Source organism: Tursiops truncatus, chromosome 5, assembly GCF_011762595.2.
Source record: "Tursiops truncatus isolate mTurTru1 chromosome 5, mTurTru1.mat.Y, whole genome shotgun sequence".
Taxonomy (NCBI): Eukaryota; Metazoa; Chordata; class Mammalia; order Artiodactyla; family Delphinidae; genus Tursiops; species Tursiops truncatus.
In genome coordinates this window covers 88,376,530-88,399,010 of record NC_047038.1, presented here as the reverse complement: position 1 = coordinate 88,399,010, position 22,481 = coordinate 88,376,530, and the positions used below count along the sequence as shown (strand labels likewise).

The window sequence follows — 22,481 nt, the reverse complement described above, 5'->3', positions numbered from 1 at the left end:
ACTTTTTATATAGATAGGTAGAAGTGTTCTAATGTGTTTTGTATTTTTCTGAGGACAGTTGTGTGGCATTTTGTTTGATTTGAATAGCAGCAGTGTGAAGCAGGCAGAGCAAGTACGATTATAATTTGCCAGTGAGAAAACAGAGGCTCAGAGAGGTTAAGTGACCAACCCAAGGTCACTCAGTTTATCGGTAGAATAGTTGGGACCAGAATCCAGGTCTTTGAATATATTTAATCCTGAGGTGCTGATTATTTCTCCAACTCTCATCATATCCTGCATGTCTCAGAGCATAAAAACATTGCATCCTGTTATCAATAAGGTCCAGCAAGATGACAAGCAGCCAATTTATTATGTACATTTTAAAAGTGAATAATGTACAGGAAGCAACTTTTTTAAACCTTGAAAAGCAAAATAATAAATGATATCCCGTGCCTTGCACAATACAGACACCTATTTGTTGATTTACCACAGCAGACAAATATTTTCTCCTACATATAAATATTATTGCCTTCTGGTTGATTATTTCCACCCCCAGTAATTTAGTTGTACTCTGAGACAGTTTCGCAAATAGATGCCAGCTCAGAACATTCCATAACTGATTTTGGTTTCTCCTGGAGTGCTCTGTTAGAATCTAAGTAGCCTGGCGTAGTAGGGATTTTTGTTAAACAATACTTTTCTTTTGGTGAATGGTAAATTTGACTTTTTAAAAAGTGTCTTTTTATTTCATCATTTTATAACGTAATATTGCCATTGAGAGCATGAATTTTGTGCATGATACTTTCTTGGCACTGTACTGATTTTAAAATTTACCAAATAAAAATGAATGTACCAATTTGGGGTGATTATATGTACATTATACTAGCTCAGATATCACAAGCTACTTGTTATGATTGCCAGCTCTCATTTTATGATTCTAATAGTTGTCTCCCACAACATTTAAAAGTGTTGCTGTCACTGTAAGGGCCTTCCTTCCCTCCGTCACCTCTCCTCAAGAAATTAATTCACTTCTTTTTATCTATTTTTCTTTAGTTTAAAATTTTATTGTTCCCCTATTTTCTGCCCTTACTAACATTGATTTGAACTTTTTTTAATATTAAATGCACTTACGTTTCAGTTACATTACGTGCATGTTAAAAATTTGTGTGTGAAGCCATGTTGCTAATTCAGAACAGCTGCCTTATGAGAAGTCTCTTGGAATGTCCATGAGTCTCTCTGGATGATTGTATTAGTGACAGACCCAGCTTTGGACTTTTACTTGTATTGGAACTATGATGCTAGAAATTTCTTATCAGATAATTAATCCAAAAGAAGAGGGGGATTAAATCTTCAATTAGGCAGTATGAGGCATGGAGTAAGATAAGAGAATCTGTCCGTGGCCAAAAGGATCATAAGAAATCATAGCTTTTTGGCCAGCATTCAATTTTCCTTATAATGACCTGAAATCTTCCCCTTTAATAGTGTGAACCTATGGTTTTTAGTTTTATTTGCTGTAGATATGCAGAATAAATTGAACCCCTTTTCCACATGGTGGCTATTAAGTTTTATTTTCTACTTCCCACACTCTAATGTGCTCTAACGTCCTTCTGTCCTTCTCATAAAATTTTTGAGCCATTGTGTGCATGAATTAAATCTTTTAATTCTTACCCCAACTCCATGAGGTAGTATTCTTATTATGTGCATTTGATTGAGGTTCAGAAAGATGAAGACCACACAGGCAATGAAGGTCTTGAACCAAGACATCAGCTGAGACTACTAGTGGCTTGTGCCAGGCTTTAGCCACTGTATCCTCCCACCATTTTTTATGTGACACATTTTCTAGGCTCCTTGCTCTTTGCTTAGAGAGGAGTCTGGATACATTCCTGTTTGTATACATCTCGTTTGTAAGACAGAACAGGCAAAATGAACTCAATACTTCAGGTGTACAGTGGCCTATAGCGGGACAGCTTGGGCATGAGCTACCAGCCTGCACACCTGTGCAATGCAAGAGAGAATTGCAGATTTTTTTTCACCCCTTAGCTTATCTTGAATAGGTATTAAATTGGGTCTCACCATTATATGGGTGTGTGTGAGTTTGTAAATGTATAAATGTATAAATAAATGTATTTTTCCACTTTAAAAGGAGCCTAAGTCTTTTCTTGTTAAACTACACTTTGTCATCTTTAGTACATACTAGCTTCCCTAGATCTTTTACCTCCATCTTAGCTGTGCTTCCCTTTTTAGTTCCATCTAAAAATTCAGTACGTATATGTTTAATCTACATTTAAGAGCTTGATATTTTAAGGTGTTCTGTGTAGTCCCATTAGATTCCTGAAACATTTCATTTGAGATTTCTTGGCCTGTTTCTTGGTCAGTGTGGCAAGAAATTCATGAATTTCTTTTCTTAGAGCATTCTGTTGTCCTTGAGTTGTATTTCTTTTTAAGGTCTGTCTTTCCTCTGTAGGCTTTAAATTTGCTGTGCCTTCTGTCCAAACCTCCTGGATCTTAAGTTGACCAACTCTCTTTTACTTATTGTCACAAATGTCCCTGTTCCTGAAAACAGCTAAGAACTTTGAAATGTAGCCAGCTAGCTCCACCTTTCCCATTTCTGCTAGCATTTGCCAACTTACTAAGCAGTCTTTATTCACACCAATTTTGCACTAGTATAACCAGAAGATATGTCTACTTTAGACTGCCAATAATTTACTGAGTGTTTTTGCATGTTAGCTAATCTCTACGGTCTTCATCTTCCTCATCTATGTAAATCTGTGTTGGACTATGGCCTCTGAGGTTGCTTAAGTTCTAATATCTGTGATTTTAAAGTATACCAAATTACCTGTAGAAATTTTAATTCAACATTTAAAATTAAATAAAAAGCAGTGACTCAACTTTGCCTTTCTGAGCTATACCCAGGACTGGTATTATATGTACTTGTACAGTCATCTTAGTAATGCAGATATGGAAGGATTTCTTTACTGTAGGACTTCTAAATAATCGTTGCCTCAGCTGCCCCACTCCTGGGGTGGAGGCATTGGGAGGGCCACCCAGTTACTGGCCCACAGATGGACCACCACAGCTCCTGCACACGGGCTTCCCCAACCAGATGTAGCACCCCTGATGGCAACAGGGGCACCTGGAGGACATGCTTGCTCTTTTCCTCCACATGGTTGCAGCCACTCACAGCTGGCAGATGCTTCACCAGAGTCACCGTCTTGTGATGAATGTTATGTGTGGATCATAGCACACATGGACTTTTAACACTACAGTAGTTTAATGGAGCCCTTTTAAAGCATATTCTCTATGTTCATGGTACTGTGGGGTTTACAAAATAAATAATTCACATAGCCAAGAATTATTCCACAGTTAAAAGTAAATGATTTCATTTCAGACATCAGTTTAAACTAAACTAAAAAAAAAAAAGGGACTTGACTTCTATATTTGGGATTACACAACCATTACATACCCTAAATGTGCATCTCATGAAATCCTTTGTGTTGCCTTTCTTCAGGTAATTATCTACTTTGCTTCTAGGTGAATGAAATTTACCACGATGAGTCCCTGGGAGTGCATATAAATGTGGTTCTGGTGCGCATGATAATGCTGGGCTATGCAAAGGTAAAATGTCTTACTATATGTCAACTGTGAACAGCAAGGACTGGATTAGCAAACAGATTAGATTGCTGAAGCCATAACTAACGTTCAACGTAGACATGTCTCACGTAGACCCTCTGAACTGAGAGGAGAAAACTGCCCCAATGAATGGAGATCTCTAAATTTGAGTAGATAATGAATGATTTTTGTGCTGGTACTATTTGCTGTGTTTACCTCTATTTTATGGAGTTGGAGATAATTATCCTGATTTTGGCATAACTGTATGAATGAAAATGAATGGATACCATTATAAAAAAAAAAGAATTTCCTTAATCTATCATCGTCATCAAATTTATGGTTCATTTATTATTCCAAAACATCTATACTGAGTGCCTACTATGTGTCAGATGCTTTCTAGGTGCTTCAAATATATCTGTGAAGCAAAATAACAAAGATCCTTACCCTCTCATGATTTCTTGAAAACAATATGTGAAATATGAGTCTTTTCGATTAAGAAAAGTAAAGCACACGGTGAATATTTTTTTATTTAAAAGGACATTAATCTTTTTGAAAGCAAAATGTTGGGTCAAAATACATACAATAGGCGTTTTTATGTAATGTATCTTTAGCTGGCTTTAAAATGACACTAGATGTGTCCCTGTCCTTGGAAATAATGGAATGGAGGAAGTGGTCTCTCCCTTTGAGGAGAAAACATAGGAGAAGTGACTAACTTGGCAGCTTTCTTGATGTTTAAAATTACATGTCCCCCCTCCCATAATTAATCCTCCTGATTATGGAATACTAATGAAATTATGCATTTAGCAAACAGGAAAAAAAATCCATGTGTTTGCATTTTATTATGTATGAAAACTTATCGTTTCTGGTGAGAGGGTGTCATTGATCTTTAGTTTATCCCACAAACCTGACCTACTTTGTGTCTCCAACACAATGCAAGTCAGATCCAGATGGAGATGTTAACAGCCTTCAGTTGGTTATTAAATCATTTGTTAGGAGAAGTATGTGTTCAACTATAATAAACCAAACATTTTTCTTAAGAATGTAAACACTGATAAAAACATTTGCTGAAATGTAACAAAGCTCTCAGCCAGTCAGCCAAGTAGGGACTAATTTTGGGTTCCAAGTTCAATTTCTCATTCCATCAGAACTTCTCGGGGAAGTATGGCTCCTGGGTTCTTGAAGGATGGGGCCTTTCCCTCTGAACTTTTAACTCCTGACAATAATGTGATAGTAGAAGCATTCCAAGGAACGTCAATCCATCTCTTGGAATTGCAGGATATGAGTACACCCCTCTTCATTGCTGCGAGGTTGAAAAAAAGGGTAGGGTTTTTTTTCAGTGTGAGGTTTATATAATTTGACTGTTCCTCAAATCGAAGATTCCACCAGCTTTGCCAGCTCATTGAAGAACTTATATTCTACCCATATGTTGATTAATTTTGGACCCCCCCCCCCAAAAAAAAAAATTGAAACTGAAGATCTTTCACTTTAACATCTCTGGGAAAAAAAGTTTCACGCCCAAATCTTTCCATGTATCCTCTATTTTTGTTCTTAATATTTATGAAACTAAAAATCTAAGCTAAATCAGGAATTCTTACTAGAATTTTTACCCAGTTGATTAATATTGAGTTGCTTCACAAAAGCAAAACGATCTCAGCGTCACGTATTTCCATTAATGGTGTCAGCCACCTTTCACACAGGTAGTATCGATCATAAAGGTATCCCTCATGGGCATGTAGAATTTCCAAATGAGAGTATTTGGAAATATTTATTTCCAAATAAGTATTTATTTCCAAGTAAGCCCCCGATAATATTATTGTACATTATTTAATTACTGTAATCTCAAATGTTAATTTCAGAGAAAGTTATTAAAGGAAGCCTTTGGGAAAATGCTGTGTATGTCTTTAACATATTGTTTCCTCCTAGTCCATCAGCCTCATAGAAAGGGGAAACCCATCCAGGAGCTTGGAGAACGTGTGTCGCTGGGCTTGCCAACAACAAAAATCTGATCCCAATCATTCTGAACACCATGATCATGCAATTTTCTTAACCAGGCAAGACTTTGGACCTGCTGGAATGCAAGGTATTTCCATTAATATGTAGAAGAAAAACTTAAGGGCATGACTTTTCAAAAGTAATCCTAAATCAGGGAGTCTGTTCAAATGTTCAGATCTCCACCATCACTTTCCTCCATGCATCAGCCAAGCATACACTCTCTTTCTGTTGCTTCCAGTGACTTCTGTGGAATTTGCAATGCTAAATGCCACCTAAATACTATGATAAATTACACTCTCCTTTACAATAATGAGTGTGCATCTGGGGTACAGAGGGGATGCTGTAAAATGTGGTGTGATTTCCACTAACTAATTGGAATGGGAAGGGAGATGCCATGGGAAATGTCTGCTGCCAGAGAGCTTTCTTCCAAAGTCAGCTTACATTTATCTAATACATTCTGATGTAGACTTCGGAAAAAATTAGACTGACCGTTTTCTTTTCAACGTTGGTGGAATTTCTGGCTCCCTTCATCAGTACCGTGATATGAAGGACCATTCACTACAGCAGAAAGACAGAGCTTGGTTGGTGGGCAGAACAGAATGGTAACCCCAGGCAGTTCCTTCCCTTAAGAGAGGAGAAAATGCAGACCCAGTGAATCTTTTTAGAGCCCATTACCTGTGGCTTTCCCAAGAGAATGTGGTGCAATGCTCGCAGAGAAATAATACTGCCTCTGTTTCCTGAAAAGCTTTTTTTTCCCCCTAGGCAAAGGTCCAGTAGTAATTCTTAATGGGTTTTCTCATAAAATGAAAATGAAAGTAATTGTTATTCTCTACAGGATATGCTCCAGTCACAGGCATGTGTCATCCAGTGAGAAGTTGTACCCTGAATCATGAGGATGGTTTTTCATCTGCTTTTGTAGTAGCCCATGAAACTGGCCATGTGTAAGTCACTGCTGACAGCTATAAAGCAAAAAAAAAAAAAAGAAAAAAACAAGGTCTTTTCTGTCTGCTTCTCTCAGTATTGTTCATACTTTGGGTAGAGTGCATGCCAGCATGCAACTGTCATCCCTTGCCAAGTTTGAGGGGCTGAAAACAGTGAAGAGGTCATGCACTGAAACTAAATGAGTGACTCTGGCTTGCAGAGACACTCCTGGGCTTTTCCTAGCTATAGACTAAAAAAGGCATTTGTGTCAGATTGCTCTCAGTTTCACAGTGTCTGACTTCTCCACAAAAGCCACATTAACTTAAAAAACACCTATTTTCCTGTACTTATTTTCGAAACAGAAATTATGCCAAAGCCATGGCCCCTATGATGATTCTTACCAGTAAGGTCTCGCTTTGTGTTCTAGGCTGGGAATGGAGCATGATGGACAAGGCAACAGGTGCGGTGATGAGACTGCCATGGGAAGTGTCATGGCTCCTTTGGTGCAAGCAGCGTTTCATCGTTACCACTGGTCCCGCTGCAGCGGCCAAGAACTGAAAAGATACATTCAGTATGTCTCCTTCTGCGTGTCATGAGAATGTTATAGTAGAAATACAGACGTGAAACTGACTCTTAGGACCTTGATCAGAACCAAACTCCCAGGGAACGAAAACTTTTGTTCATGACAAACATTTTCTTCTGACTCAGCTTTTGGCACAGTTCCACAGTGTAATTGAAGTATTTTAAGCCATGAGCCTAGAATTTAAGTGAATTTTTTTTACTGTGGTTTCCTTTTAGTAAATTCTTTATGGAATCTTCGACTAATGGTCAAAGTTGATTTGAGGAGGGGATGGTCATGCGAGTACCACCTATATTCTGTAACATAGGGGTCGTCAGGATCTGCCCTGCCACACCATGGGCGGGTTCAGCTAGGGACACGAACAAGGTTGTCATGGTTCTACTGTGTTTCTAAGTATGGTTGGCTTATTTTCCTGGGATGAATAAAGATGAATGGTCTTTTTCTAAATGGGGCTGAAACTAAAAACCTTAAAAGGTATGCTTTTGTAACCTTGCTTTATGATCTGATGAAATTCCCGAGTATGTAACCTAAGAATACTTTTTCATTGGAACGTGATAAAAAAATGAACATTTAACTACATGCAGTATTTTCCTTCCTACAGTTCCTATGACTGTCTCCTTGATGACCCTTTTGAACATGACTGGCCCAAACTCCCAGAACTTCCTGGAATCAATTATTCTATGGATGAGCAATGTCGTTTTGACTTTGGTGTTGGTTATAAAATGTGCACTGCGGTATGTTACAGTCAATTTAGATTTTGCATATTGAAACCTACTTGCTTAGCTCCTGTTTGGTGACATTTACAGACTCACTGGTGCAAGAATATGAACCAACAATTTTGTGTTTGCTATGTCAGTACATGCTAAAGCTAAGTGCTTTAAATATGCTATCTTATTTAATCCTTGTGACAGGCTAGAAGGGAGTTGGTATACTTTTATTTTACAGATGAACAAGCCAAGACTTACAGAGATTAAGCAACTTGCTTAAGTCACACGTCTGGTAAATAGGGCTTTTTATATGTTGGAGAAAGCTTTATTTGTTAAAGCAAGAAAAAAAAGTATTTCATCAAAAGAAGTTGATCTGCTGTTTGAATTCCTCCATATGCAGATATATACAGATATTTGGTTTGTTTGTAAGGTATACACGGTCAGCTCCTAATGACCTGCGATAATGTTCTGACCTGAGAATTCTAAAGCTTTGGCTCACTAGTGTAGAAAATTACAGTTTCTGCATTAGGTAGTAGGAATTAGAACAAAAAACCCAGATCCAAAATGAGTACTAATTAAAAAAATAAAAGCTATGACCATGAGTCTGTATCTGGATAATTAGTGGTGTAGGCAATGAAGATGTGGGTAAACTGCTGTTTGATATATGTACATATATATTTTTAAATTTATCTAAAGAATGATAAGATATTTACTGTTAGAGAGCGGATGAGGAAACAGTAACACAAATATGTGTGCTTAACATTTGGATATTATAATGTAGTGTTTTAGGAAAATGAAAGACATCCTTAAGAGTGAGAAGACTAAGATTCTGGTCTATCTCTGTTACTGTCTTATTGTATCCATAACTATAGTCTTACCTTATAACCCGTATTTCTCAGCCACAGATTGTTATGAAGATCAAATATATGGAAAGTACTTTATAAACTATATGAATGTATTGTATATTTTGTTATACCTGGAATACATTATCCTACACAGAAAGTTTGACAAATATTTTCTGCTTTTAGTTGGCTGATTATGATGGGCATTTTTATTATTTATTTCTGACTGGTTCATCCATTCAGGGTTAAAAAGAAGCCATTCTGATGGCTTGAGAGCTGCAAAACCACTATAATGTTTTCATATTTAAAATGTTCATAATAATTACTCATTCTTTTAAAAATCCCAATATTGTCTATTTGAAAACCATAAGACAGAACTGGCATAAAGAATAGAAAAGTCAACAGAAGAATCCCAGACAAATCATTGTTTATCAGTGTTATTTTAGAAAAGTGGAATGAAAGTATTCTTTACTTGGAATTCTTAGACAGTGTTTGTTTGTTTGTTTTCTTAACATGCCACAAGTTTGACTATTAACTTGAAATTAAAATATGCAAAAAACATGACATGAAGAAACTGTGTAGAAGGTGTTGTTGGTACAAGTCATTCCATCTCTATGTCGCTGACAGTTTGGTTTTTTTCTCTTCTAGTTCCGAACCTTTGACCCATGTAAACAGCTTTGGTGTAGCCATCCTGATAATCCCTACTTTTGTAAGACTAAAAAAGGACCCCCACTTGATGGGACCGAATGTGCTGCTGGAAAAGTGAGTATAATCTATTTATACAATAAAGATTTAAGATACGTTGCATAATAATCATCTTTAAATAACATGTATCATCATTTTTAAGAAAACCATAGTACATAAAGTTTCATTGTGGGAATGCATGAACACTGTGTACAAGTTTCCTATAGCTGCTATGACAAATTACCCCAGACTTAGTGGCTTAAATTAACAGAAAACTACTCTCTCAGTTCTGGAGGCTGGAAGAACAAAATCAGTTTTCACTGAGGTGAAATCAATGTGTGGGCCAATGATACTCTCTCCAGAGGCGCTAGTGGAGAATCTGTCCTTAGCTCTTCCAGCTTCTGGCGATTGACTGAATTCCTTGACTTGTGGCTGCACCACTCCAGTCTCTGCTTTTGTGGCCACATTGCCCCCTTCTCTTCTGTGTATAAATTTCCCTCTGCCCCTCTCTTATAAGGATACATGTGATGGCATTTAGGGTCCACCTGGATAATCCAGGATAATCTCCCCATCTAAAAATTCTTACTTAATTACATCTGCAAAAACTCTTTGCCAAATAAGGTAACATTTACAGCTTTTAAGGATTAGGACCTGACATCTTCGAGGCCACTATACAGCGCCCTGCTGATAGAATAGGAAGCGGCAGCTCAGCCGAGTATCTGGGCCCTAATGGGATTTGATTTACTTGCTGGCATCCCATTCCTTGTGAAAGTTGTCCAGAAATAAAGTCATGTGAACTTGTACAGAAGATTTGGCCTTGCTCTTTGGGGAAAGATGCCCAGAAGTTTCAATCTCAAGTTACGTAGTGAGGATCAAATGCTCAGAAACTGGCCCAGTGCCAAGCTACGCTACTCAGGAGGGGAAAGATCACGAAACCCAAAACAAAGGGATGTTAAGAGCTCAAGTTGAAGAGCTTTGACTAGTTTGGAAATAAGATATTGTAGATAGGACCAAAACCTGGCAAAGAAGATTTATATAGCTTTTAGATCTTCTGAAGCCCTTTAAAGCTCTATTTCGAATGTGTATAAACTGTACTTGCTATGAGAATTACAAACATGATAATAATAATAAAATCTCCCATTATTCACGTTTAAACTCTTAGGCACTATGCTAAACTTGTACAGTGTGTTGCTTTGGGAAAATTCAGTATTACAGACTTCTGACTGAAAAAACAAAAGCAACAATGAGTTGATTCATTTTTGCTTTATGAAAAAGGTATTCTGTAAACCAACTCTGAACATCCAACTTCCCTAAATATATTTGTGTTATGTTTCAATTTCCCAGAATTGAGTTTTAAGAAACACTTTCATTGTATGTACGATAAAAAAGTGAGTCAAAATGTTGGAAGGGAAAAGAACTAACACCTTTTGAGCATCTGCTGTGTGCTGGGTACTGTAAGCTCTAGGCCTCTACAGTATCCATGTTTTAGTACTCCCCACTTAGTTTTTCCGGTCAGAGAGTCTTACACTACTCATGGTCCTTTCCGGGTCCCAGTTTTCCTCATCAGAAAGGTAAAGATCATATATCTCTCAGAATCATTGTGAAGGAAAATTTTAACAATTATGTACAAGTGTTTTGAAAGTTATGTATGTTTTAGATATGTTATGTTAATTATTTTCTAAATTAAGACATATGGTTTCCTGTCATTATTTTAAAGGGGAGCAGATTGCCCTTAAAAAACTCCAGTAATATAGATAATGAGGGATGAAGGGTAGAATAGCACCTACTGGGCAAGTTGGGTGCTCAGATCATCCTTATTGATTATGACGTTTGATACTCACTGGTAAATGTGTCATTTAAAACCTTGTCTGAGTGAATGTTATTTTTTTAATTTTAATTTTATACTTAAAAATGCAAGTGTAAATTACCCAGTGTACAGGGCACTGCTTTGAGATAATTTTAAGTGTATTTTTGCCTGAAAAAGAAAATAAAAAAGAAATGAAGTTCTTCGCTTGGTGATTCTTGTATAACAACTTCAGCTTTAGCATACGCACGATTTTCATGATTGCTTTGTGTCGTTTCCCTAAGTGGTGCTATAAGGGTCATTGCATGTGGAAGAATGCTAATCAGCAAAAACAAGATGGCAACTGGGGATCATGGACCAAATTTGGCTCCTGTTCCCGGACCTGTGGAACTGGTGTTCGCTTTAGAACACGCCAGTGCAATAATCCAATGTGAGTATAACTCCTGTCATTCTGGTTATTGGGATAGACCAGAAAATGCTTCAATATCATGTCGCTAATGCTCTGTTTCTTGAAGTACATGTAAAACACAGAACGTGAAAACTAACGGTTTAAGTTTCTATTTTGGGTAAATCCCCATTTATCAATCTTGTGAAGAGTAGTCCATGGTTAAGATTAGAGATTGTTAAACAAATTGCTGTTTGGGAGGATAAGGAGCTGAGCGGGGAAAGCAGATGGCTGTGCTCTTAGGACCTGGGCACCAAGGCTGTGAGACCCGCTGGAGGAAGGTCAGGCCTGCCGGCAGGAGCAACACCAACCAGAGGCTCCCTCACTTCCGAGTTAGGAGAAGAATGCTTCAGAGCTGGTGACGGGAAGATGGTGAAAGAAGGCCAACGAACTGTTGGGGGAAAAGTTATCCTTACAGTAGTTAGAACAGCGAGGGTTCACCATGAGCCACACTCTGTTCTAAGTGTTTTCAACATGCTAACTCATTTAATCCTCACAGTGTTTCCCTAAGGAAGATTGGATTATTATTTTCATTTTACATATTAGGAAACAGAGGCATAGAGCTGTGATCAGTGTTTCTTTGGGTTGCTTCTACATGTTTTATACATGATATAAAATATAATTTTCCTGAGACCATGTACCTGTTTTTTGTTTCTTTATATACTTTTGCTGTGCATTTAAAATACACTGCTTTAATATTTTAAAGCAGTGTATTGAAAAATACACTGCTTTAAAATATACTGATGTAAGTTGAGTTTGGGAATTCCCGCCACCAAACCTCAGCAGGGAGAGGATAGTGCTTTTGGAAAGGGATTGAAAGTAGGAAGTATGAGTTCATTCACTTTGTGCTGGCAGCTCAGAAGCCTTGGCTTTCTGTCCTCCAGCACTGTGTCTGCAAGTTTCAACTGCTGGACCAGAGCCAAAAGGCCTTTTTAAATGTTGTCTTTTCTTTAGGCCCATCAATGGTGGTCAGGATTGTCCTGGTGTTAATTTTGAGTACCAGCTTTGTAATACAGAAGAATGCCAAAAACACTTTGAGGACTTCAGAGCCCAGCAGTGCCAGCAGCGTAACTCCCACTTTGAATACCAGAATACCAAACACCACTGGTTGCCATATGAACACCCTGACTGTGAGTAAGATGCCCTCGCTTTTCCTGCTGTGTCGACGGTTACTTAGAGCTTAAGCTTTGTCAACACGCAATCCCTTGGACTCTTGATCTCTACTTGGTGACTTAGAAAACTTGGTGCTTATAGGGGTAGGTCCTCCCGGGTTTCCAAGAATAAGGCTAACACACGCCTTTCTCTAGAGAGGTGAGAATTATGGCATAGCTCCTGGGAAGCAGCATTGCCACCATCACTACTGGAAAGACAAGTAGAAAGCAACGCCTGGGAGAGATGTTGAGTCTCCTCATGCAACTGAAATCCCTCTACTAGGAAATGCTTCTGGAATATTGTGATCCTTCCTTTCTGAATAACTAGAGAAAAATATAGTTATTTTACAACCAAGTCAGGAATAAGACAAAGACCATTATTTAATAACAAAAGGCACTTCATAACCTTTTACTTTTGTACTGTACACTGGTTATCAAGAAATACACTTGGAAATTCCCTTGTCATGTTTCACTTCTTACCCCTGAATTTTCGGTTAAATCTGTTCAAATGGGAACTTCTTGACAAATTTCTTAGTTGAGTGAATAAAAAGTAGTTACGGAATTATTGTGTGATATAATACACTGCTGAGTTCAGTTTAAAAGCTGTTTTAAAGGAAAGATGCATATGTGTAGGAATTCAAAATTGCAATGCATTATTTTGATTTATTTTGGGGAAGTGAGTCACATAACTTAGATTTAATTAATGAGATCCTGCAAGAAGCAAAAACTATACTAGGCCTTTGAGTCAAACAAAAGAGAAACCCTAAGACGGAGAAGAGATGAGAAGTGAGTAGACATGAGACTATTATAGGGCTGAGGAGAAAAGTGGCAGAATCTAATTACAATGGGATGAGTGGGAATACAGAAATGAGGATGGGCAGAGGATGCACATCTTGGTATTTGGTATATAACGCAGGGTTTTTTTCACCAAGTTGTCATTCTGTGTTTGGAAAACAAAATTGAGGGGAAAATGAAATCAAAGAGTAAGTCAGTGCTTGGCATATAATAGGAATGTAATAAATTTTGGAAAGACTCACACTACCATGGTGAAACTTTTAGTATTAAACATATATATAGTATTAAACATATATTCATTTGCAGAACAGACAGTAGTTGGACTTTTATATTACTAATGCTTACAATACTTCAACTTCTGGTCATCTTATACAAGTTCATTAGACCACTGATTGTTGTTGCAATAGAGTTCTGAAAGTTTAATTTTGAGATGTGAATGAGAAATGGGGTCATGGCATAGATGAAGACAGGCAATGAAACTATAAAATTGGTAAGCTTGGTCTATGAGAACCTATATGAGCAAAGAATCTGAAAAAGAATAGATATATGTATATGTATAACTGAATCACTTTGCTGTACACCTAAAACTAACACACTGTAAAACAACTATACTCCAATAAAATTAATTAAAAAAAAAAAAAGAGAAACCCTTTCAGTGCTCTAAGTGTCACTAAAACTAAATTGATGCTGAATGAAATTTATTGAACATCTGTGGTTAAATCTAGGGTAGCCAGCCATACGACCTGCGTTGCCTGGGACAGTCCCAGTTTATACCTATTGTCCCTGTGTATATTATTAATAGAGCCCCTTTTCACTGTCAAAATTATCCCAGTTTAGATGTCAAAGCGTAGGGTCACCCTGGTTTAAACAAATATGCCAAGTATGCATACTTTTCCCCTACTCTTTATTTATTTATACAATTTGTTTTCAGGAAACCACATTGAAACTGTATATTTTACAAACAAAATAAACTATACTGTTCAAATACCATTTTACATAAATAGTCGACTTAATCCTCCATCTTATGCAGCCAAGAAAAGATGCCACCTCTACTGTCAATCCAAAGAGACTGGAGATGTTGCTTATATGAAACAGCTGGTGCATGACGGAACGCGCTGCTCTTACAAAGACCCATACAGCATATGTGTGCGCGGAGAGTGTGTGGTGAGTTCAGATTGCTTCCCCCAAAGCTTCGTACAGTAGTGTGCAATTCTACTTTTCCTTTCATTCATCTGCATATTTTCAAAAATATTTTAACTCTTATCTGAGATCACATTACAATGAAGATCTATGAATAGTTCAGTAGCTAAGCTAAATTGGGAAGAAATTGCAATTAATCAAATCAAACTTTGGTCACTGGCAAAATCAAGATTTAATTAGTTTTCCTAATTTCCAGCCAAATGCATTTTTGGCGGCTTCCTCTGATACCTCAAGGCTGGGAATACAACTTGGGAACCATGCCTTGGCTTTGAGTATATTATAGTAGCCATCCACTAATACAATACCAAGTCTTTTTAAAAAATTCAATGCTAAATGTGTTTTATCGTTTGTTTAAAAGATGATAACTTCTCTTTCTCCCTGTCTCACCTTCCAATTAATTCTAAGTTTAAACACTGAGTTCCACATCAGAACAAAAGTACTAGTGAAGATGCAAAAACTGTCTTTTGCCCATTTAATCTTTTCTTTAATGCAGTTTACTTTCTGTTCATGTTCACAGGTTAAAGCGATAAGAAATTATCCTTATTAACCGAACACATTGCTCCTGTTTGATTCGTTTTCACTTCAGCATAACTAAAGTGTTATATAAAAGAATCTCAAATTCGCAGATGCCTCATAGCTGAACAAAAATTTCCTTAAAGTAGAATCTGTGTTTTGTCCATCTTTCACCTCCCACAGTATCTGGTGCATTAAATGTATATGTTGTCGGTATTTTCTCTGCTCACTCTCATCCCAAACTTACGAGTGCAGTATCATTATCATTATCCAACACTGATTTATATTAAGGACCTACCCCAGTTCAGAAAACTTTTCAGTATTTCCCTGTTAAATTAATGTGAAAATATAAACTCTTCCTGATATTCAACGCCTTCCACAGCCTGTGATTTGCAGATCTTTCACTATTCTTCACCACCATACAACGCTAACTTTCCATTAGTTTAGGTATGGTTCACATATTATTATCTGAACCCACTTTTGATGACTTCTGTGGCTCTGTTTTAATCCCTTTTTATTCTTGAATTGCCTTTCCACACCGTCTGTTCCTTCAGGGCACTATGAAAATCTCCACTACATCTGTGATGTTTTGTCTCACATCCCTTACCAACTTGTAAAGTCTGTACTAATAGACAACTCACTATTTTAGTATTCATCTTTATAAATATGAAGGCAACAAGGGAGAAACGCCTCTTAATTTTGTCTCCTCAGCATCAGCTACAACTTCTGCGTTCCACAAATGTTTGATGATTGCCTATGTATGACGGGGGAAACACTTCATTAGACCGAGGGAAATTTATACTTTACTGCCCAGAGTACAAGTCATTTTATTTCATAGTAGTTCTTTAAAAGACTGAGGGATTAAAAATCAGAGCTAGAGAGGAATGTTGGTTCCTGTCTGTGGGCCGATGATGAAACAAATGGTGTATCATTCTACAGGATGCTGACCTTTACTTGGCACGTTAAACTTAGCTACATTTAATATCTTCTCTCCCCAGAAAGTGGGCTGTGATAAAGAAATCGGTTCTAACAAGGTTGAGGATAAGTGTGGGGTCTGTGGAGGAGATAATTCCCATTGTCGAACCGTAAAGGGGACGTTTACCAGAACACCCAGGAAGCTTGGTAAGATGAGGTCTCTCGTGAATTCAGTATCCTTCTCCATGATTTGCATTTGTCTGAGACTTCTTTTAGGAATGCCACACTTTCTCTATAAACATAAAAAAATTAGCTGCTGATTTATTTTTATTCAGATTACCTTTTAAGGAATTATTTTAACAACTTTGACAAATCATACTTCATAGTGTCCATGATAAAAAATAAATCTACTAAATGTAGATAAGGAACAAATAAAACCAATATCAATTATAGTAGTTAGTTAAAATCTGTTTTGTTTAATTCTGTGTCCTTAATAAAATGCATTAAACATAATTATTAGAATTAATGCTTATTTTGAATTTTCTGTTGCACATAAATTGTTGATCAGAAGTTAAAAATATTATAAAACTTTAAATACAACTTTAAAAATATTACATTCATTTTGCTCCTTTTATAAGTGAACAAGTTTATCCTATTTATAAATCTATAAATCTAGGGTCTATATTTCACATAATATTTACAAGTTTATATCAAGCAAGTTTGAGGTACATACAACCAAAAAATAACCTGAGGTATAATTGCTTATGTGTTTGAATTTCTCTGCTTGTTACACAGTCAATGGCCTGGACTCAGGCGTGTGGTGAAGGTTCGTCAGATGGAACCAAAAGCAAATAATATGCAAAATTATTAGTATTTTCATAATAATTCATTGGAATTTTCATAAGACTTAGATATAAACATTGATTACTGAATAATTTCTTTAAATTTGTAACAAATATTGTTCAGTTATTACACAAATTTATTGGACAAATGTCTCTGAGAATTCAGCATTTAAAGATAAATTTAATGTGAGGCTTCCGTTGAAAAGCTTCTCTTACATCCAAGATATAGTCTCTTACAGAATAACAGAAAACAAGATAAAACAAAACAAAAACAAAGATTTGGTTTACTTTGAGCACATTGTCATAGCACTAATTTTTCCTTTTAGAAAAATAAGAAGTATAAAAAACTGTTCTTTATCCAAATAGAGTAATTCTCTTGGTTCTTTTTGCTCCCATTATACCCCAGGTATGCAGCTCAAGCCATTTCCACACATATCAGCTTTGCTCTTTGATATATTTAGAGCTAGACAGAGATAGTTGATTATATTCTAATGTGATTTTCTTAAGCATTCCCTACTCTAGTTACTGAAAGCTTTGCTATTCCTGTGTGATAATTTACTATGCTTTGTACTTTGAAAATTGTTAAAAATCAAATATTGCCATTTCTGGCTGATTGTATTATTTTAATAAAGCAAACGGAATTAGAATTATATACATATACAAAGGTTTTGGTGGAGTAACGTGATTTTTCTCCATCTTAATGTGAAATAATTCACCGTGCTTTCTTTATTGCAGTTACGTATTGTTCGTTTAGGTGTAAAATAATTAATTTTTTATTCCCAGAGTGAATGAATGTAAAGAAAATGGTTTTTACCATTATTATCCATTCTATATTATGTGTAATAAAAGGCAGTGATACTTTTTTTCAGATACCTCAAAAATTATGCTAAACCTGTGAATCAAGTTCTGAAGAAGAGAAGAAAGCTTTAATCAGTCATACAGATTCAAACTGTTTGAAGATAATCTAACATCCATTTCTTTGAACTAATGTTATCTTCGTAGTTATTCAATAGACTAATTAACCTTTTCCAACAGGGAAAAATTTAAGCAAGAGGTGCCGTAAAGAATTCAAGTTGCTGGAAAATGAAATCTGCAAGTATTCAACTTCAAATCACCTATATCATTTCTCATTCACGCTTAGTCTTACTTTCATTGACTATTAACAGTTTACTGGCATTAGCTAACTGTTATAAATGCATTTTGACTTCAACATATAAAATTATGGAACATATTTTATATATTACCTAATAAAATATATATAGCTTATAGTATAGTCAATGAAACAGCAAGACTTTGATAAACATGAACCCTCCACTAATTAAAGACATTCTGTTTAAGGGAAGATGAGAGGCGCCTTCACTTTACCCAAAGGAGCTCGTAATATTTCTCTTGCTGAAACAAGGGAAGCTAAAAATGTACTGGGTAAGTTGTAGCAAACTGCAGAAAGATGGGCATCCATAAATGGCATCAAGCTGTTTTGCTACACTTGGCATCTTAAGCATGTTACTTCCAGCTCTTGCACTCAGGCAGACATGGTACATTTCAGGTACTGAGTATCACCCAGGCTCAGGTGCTGAAAACCCTGACCCCAAAGTGACCACTCCATTTAGTTAAGACACTCATAAATATTGTAAAAGAGTTAGGTAAATCTACACAAAGGTAATAATTGTCAATATAGGAAATGACAGAAAAACAGATTTCTTTCTGATTCCATAAGCAATTTTGTATTTATAACTGAATTTCTGTCAATACTTGTAATATATGAATTATAGGTTTCATGATGTAATGAAGGTGTATAAGTTGCATAATCTTCCTATATTCATTTTTTCCTTACAAGCGAGGTAAAACATCTTGGTTTCTCTATTTGCCCTGATTATTGTTGATTTGTGGTTAGGATCTTAATTCTAAACGACCTTAAGATAATTTTTAGGACACGTGATAATACTAAGAAAGTTTGTTATATAAGACAATGACTGCAATACGATTGATATGTGATTTTAAAACCCAAGACAAGCTATTCAGCATATTGGTTTTGTGATTTCTCAGTTAGAAGATTGAACTTAGGGTACGTGTAGAGAGGCAATGCACAACATAACCTGCAGACATATTCCAACCAAATCTACAGCACATGTTTTAAAACATTCCCCTTTAAAACTTGTTTAAAGCTTTCAAATTAATTGCTGATCGCAATATAAATGAAAGCTACTCATGGATTTTTCTTTTGTAATTTCTTTAGAATAAAGCAGGTGTTTAAATCTGAAGATATTTCATGAGTTAGAAGTTCAGCTGTTTATACTTGCCACTTAGGCTTTTAAAATAGTATATAGACAGATAAAATATATCAAGAAGTTCACCAACTAATTGCGCTAAAAATGGACCCCTATTCAAAAGGATGGTTTAGAAAACTAAAATCACATCGGAGGGGCACAGGGGAGTATAGTATTTGCCTGAATTATTGTTGATACAATTTGTAGGTCAGCACAAAATAAGTGACTAATGGGTTAGAAACTAGATTAATTTTTTTCCCTCAACTTAATTAAAAAAAAGATTCCTCTGATCTTATGCCAGATGTCACAAAAGCTACCAATGCTTTGAAATTAATTTCTGAAACTGCTTCTTTCGGTTTATGGATGCCCTCTTCTGCACACAGGAGCAGTTAGAATGTAATGCCTGACTAACCATGGTTGTTGCTTTTGTTTTCTTCTTTGCTCCCTCCAATATTTACTACACATGCAAAGGGTACCTTAAGATGTTTGATATACCCCCTGGTGCTAGACATGTGTTAATCCAAGAAGACGAGGCTTCTCCTCATATTCTTGGTAAGTGTTTCTGTCTGCTGGCTCTGCTTTAACATGCACTGAAAACATAGAAATGTCAAAGAAATAATATATAGAGATACATATGTATGTATCTCTATATATACACATAAAATTCAAAATTATATGTAAATGCATTATTATGTGATTTTTGTTGGTCATTTCTCCCAACTATTCTTTCTCTAAAATAAGAAATATTCAAAACTAGAGTTTTAACTTTTGGTGAAACCTGGGTTGGTTCATCATGACATGAGGGAAAAAAATAATTTCACAGGTTTGAATTTGTTATGCATTTTTGCTCTGTATTAGGAGATGAGAAAAATAAATGTTAATAAAATGCACTAAATTAAGAATAATATCAGAAAAATTTGCCATATTTATGTTGACAAATTAGTTCTGATATTTTGGTTGGTGCCATACTGCATGCCTCTTCTTTTAGCGCATTTTAAGTTCTTTGACTGAAAAGCAACCACATCTGGATTTTACTAGTCCAATAAAAATTTTCCTGATATCTGTTATGTGTCCAGTTTCTGACTGGCACATGCAGATTCATTTTCTGCATGTTTTCTGTTTATTATCTGCAAATTATCCTGCTTATAATTTCTAAAAGAAGATTCTTTTCCTCCTTTATGAGAGGATCACGTAGAAATGTCACTCTAAAGGGGTTTGTATTCAAAGTGAACATACAAATGTAAACATAGCTTTCACATATTCCTTGAGCTATAAAAGCACTAAGAAGATTTCTGAAACTGACACATCTGTCAAACCTATGAAAATTTATAGTAAATTACTTTTCTAAACTTATGTAACTTAAAAAATGGATTGTTTTTTGGTGTTTCGTAGAATTTTTTTCTTTTTGGTATTTAAAGTATATTCACTACTAGATTCCAAAATAGTCTCTGCTGTCTAGCTGTATTTCTTTCTCCAGTAACTGAAATTCCCTACTTTTGATTCTAGAATTCAGATTATTCTCCTTGGAAAAATTAGACTAGTTTAAAAATTTCAAGGGGAATAAATGCATTTAACTAAAATTACTCATGTTTTCTGCACATTTTCGGTAATGGTAGCAACTTCTGAAATTTTATTTCCTAACATCATTAAATGCCGATGTACCTCCAGACTTTAAAATCCCGTTTGTTATTTTTTATCCATTAGAGAAAGCATTTTATTTTATAAGGTATAGTAAATCTATAGTATATTACAAATTCTATCACCAGTAAAGAGCTTTTCCTGGTCATATAAGTTGGTAATGTGACCTTAGTAAAGAGCTTTTCCTGGTCATATAAGTTGGTAATGTGACCTTAGAATTTTATAGTCATAAGGACTAATTGTTTGTTGGCCTAAAAATTAGTTCAACTATTTTGAGTACCTATAATATTTTGCCTTAACTTGAAAGAGATACACAGTAAAAAAAAAAAAGACATTGTGTTATATTCTGTCCTAGCATAAATCATTTGTATTAATTGTTGTGGAAATAGCCATTATTTTAAAAATATTTCCACCTTCCTGAGGAAATGTATATGATGAATGGGTTAGAAACTGTTGACCTCTTCAGCAGTGTTTTCAAATGGGAATATTTGTTAATTTTTATTTCTTATTTAACCATCTTGCCACTGTTTTTAACTGGTTAGGAATGCTTCTTGAGAATTTTGAATGCCTAATGAATGAAGTAGGAGTCCTATCAGAAGTAACACTCATTTTGATTGCTTTGATGCTCATAAACACAGTCTTACATTTATAGAAGGGGATAGACTTAATATGGATCTTCAAAGCTGTAATATGATAAAATAAAATGTATGCCGGTTACTCATTTTTCATCCTTCAGCAATTAAGAATCAGGCTACAGGCCACTACATTTTAAATGGCAAAGGGGAGGAAGCCAAGTCGAAGACCTTCATAGATCTTGGCGTGGAATGGGATTATAACATTGAAGATGACATTGAAACTCTCCACACCGATGGACCTTTACATGATCCTGTTATTGTCTTGGTATGTGGCATTACAGGCTCACTATGTAGTTGGTTTAGTTTACATTTTTATAATTAATTTATCTCACAACATGTTTACCTTGCTTGTTTTTTATAATTCCATGTATCCTCCCCTCTTTATTCTTTGGGCAGTTTTGTCATATATTTTATTATATATATGTTATAAACCAAATAATACAGTATTATGATTTTTGATTTTAGTAATCAGTTATGTTTTAAAGACAAGAAGAGAAAAAGTAGATTTTTATATTTAGCCACATATTTACCATCTCTGATGCTCTTCGTTTTTCTCTGTAAATCTGATTTTCCATCTAGTATCTTTTACCTTCAATATAAAGAACTTCCCTTAGCATTTCTCGTGGTGCGGGTATGCATGCTAGCAAATTATTCTCTTAGCTTTCAATTCTCTGAAAACATCTTTATTTCACCCTCATTCTTAAAGGATATCTTCACTAGATATAAAATTGGGAGTGGCTAGTTTTTGTTTTGTTTTTTTCCTCTGTCAGCACTTTAAAGATGTTTTTCTGTTGTTGTAGGGAGTTCCAGGAATTTGGGGGCTGATCTAGGAAATAGATATGACCATGAGGTGGCAGTAGCACCCACACATATTGTTTGGGTGGTACCTTAGCAGGTTTGCTTATGGGGCCACCATCAGGAGGGAGACAAGGGCAAGGTAACTCGTGAGGGAAGGGGAACTCGAG

At 35.8% G+C, this 22,481-nt stretch overlaps 1 protein-coding gene across 2 annotated transcripts in view; it reads left to right on the top strand.

Moving 5' to 3' along the window:
- ADAMTS3 (ADAM metallopeptidase with thrombospondin type 1 motif 3) overlaps nt 1–22,481 on the top strand; it is a 289,741-nt gene that overhangs the window by 247,000 nt on the left and 20,260 nt on the right. For both annotated transcript variants that reach the window (XM_033857125.2, XM_073805322.1), the window contains exons 6-17: nt 3,508–3,591; nt 5,509–5,665; nt 6,413–6,518; nt 6,926–7,069; nt 7,680–7,812; nt 9,276–9,389; nt 11,400–11,545; nt 12,515–12,690; nt 14,537–14,670; nt 16,218–16,341; nt 19,715–19,795; nt 21,618–21,781. In XM_033857125.2, the coding sequence (XP_033713016.1) occupies nt 3,508–3,591; nt 5,509–5,665; nt 6,413–6,518; nt 6,926–7,069; nt 7,680–7,812; nt 9,276–9,389; nt 11,400–11,545; nt 12,515–12,690; nt 14,537–14,670; nt 16,218–16,341; nt 19,715–19,795; nt 21,618–21,781 (1,563 nt within the window). The remainder of the gene's footprint in view (nt 1–3,507; nt 3,592–5,508; nt 5,666–6,412; nt 6,519–6,925; nt 7,070–7,679; nt 7,813–9,275; nt 9,390–11,399; nt 11,546–12,514; nt 12,691–14,536; nt 14,671–16,217; nt 16,342–19,714; nt 19,796–21,617; nt 21,782–22,481) is intronic.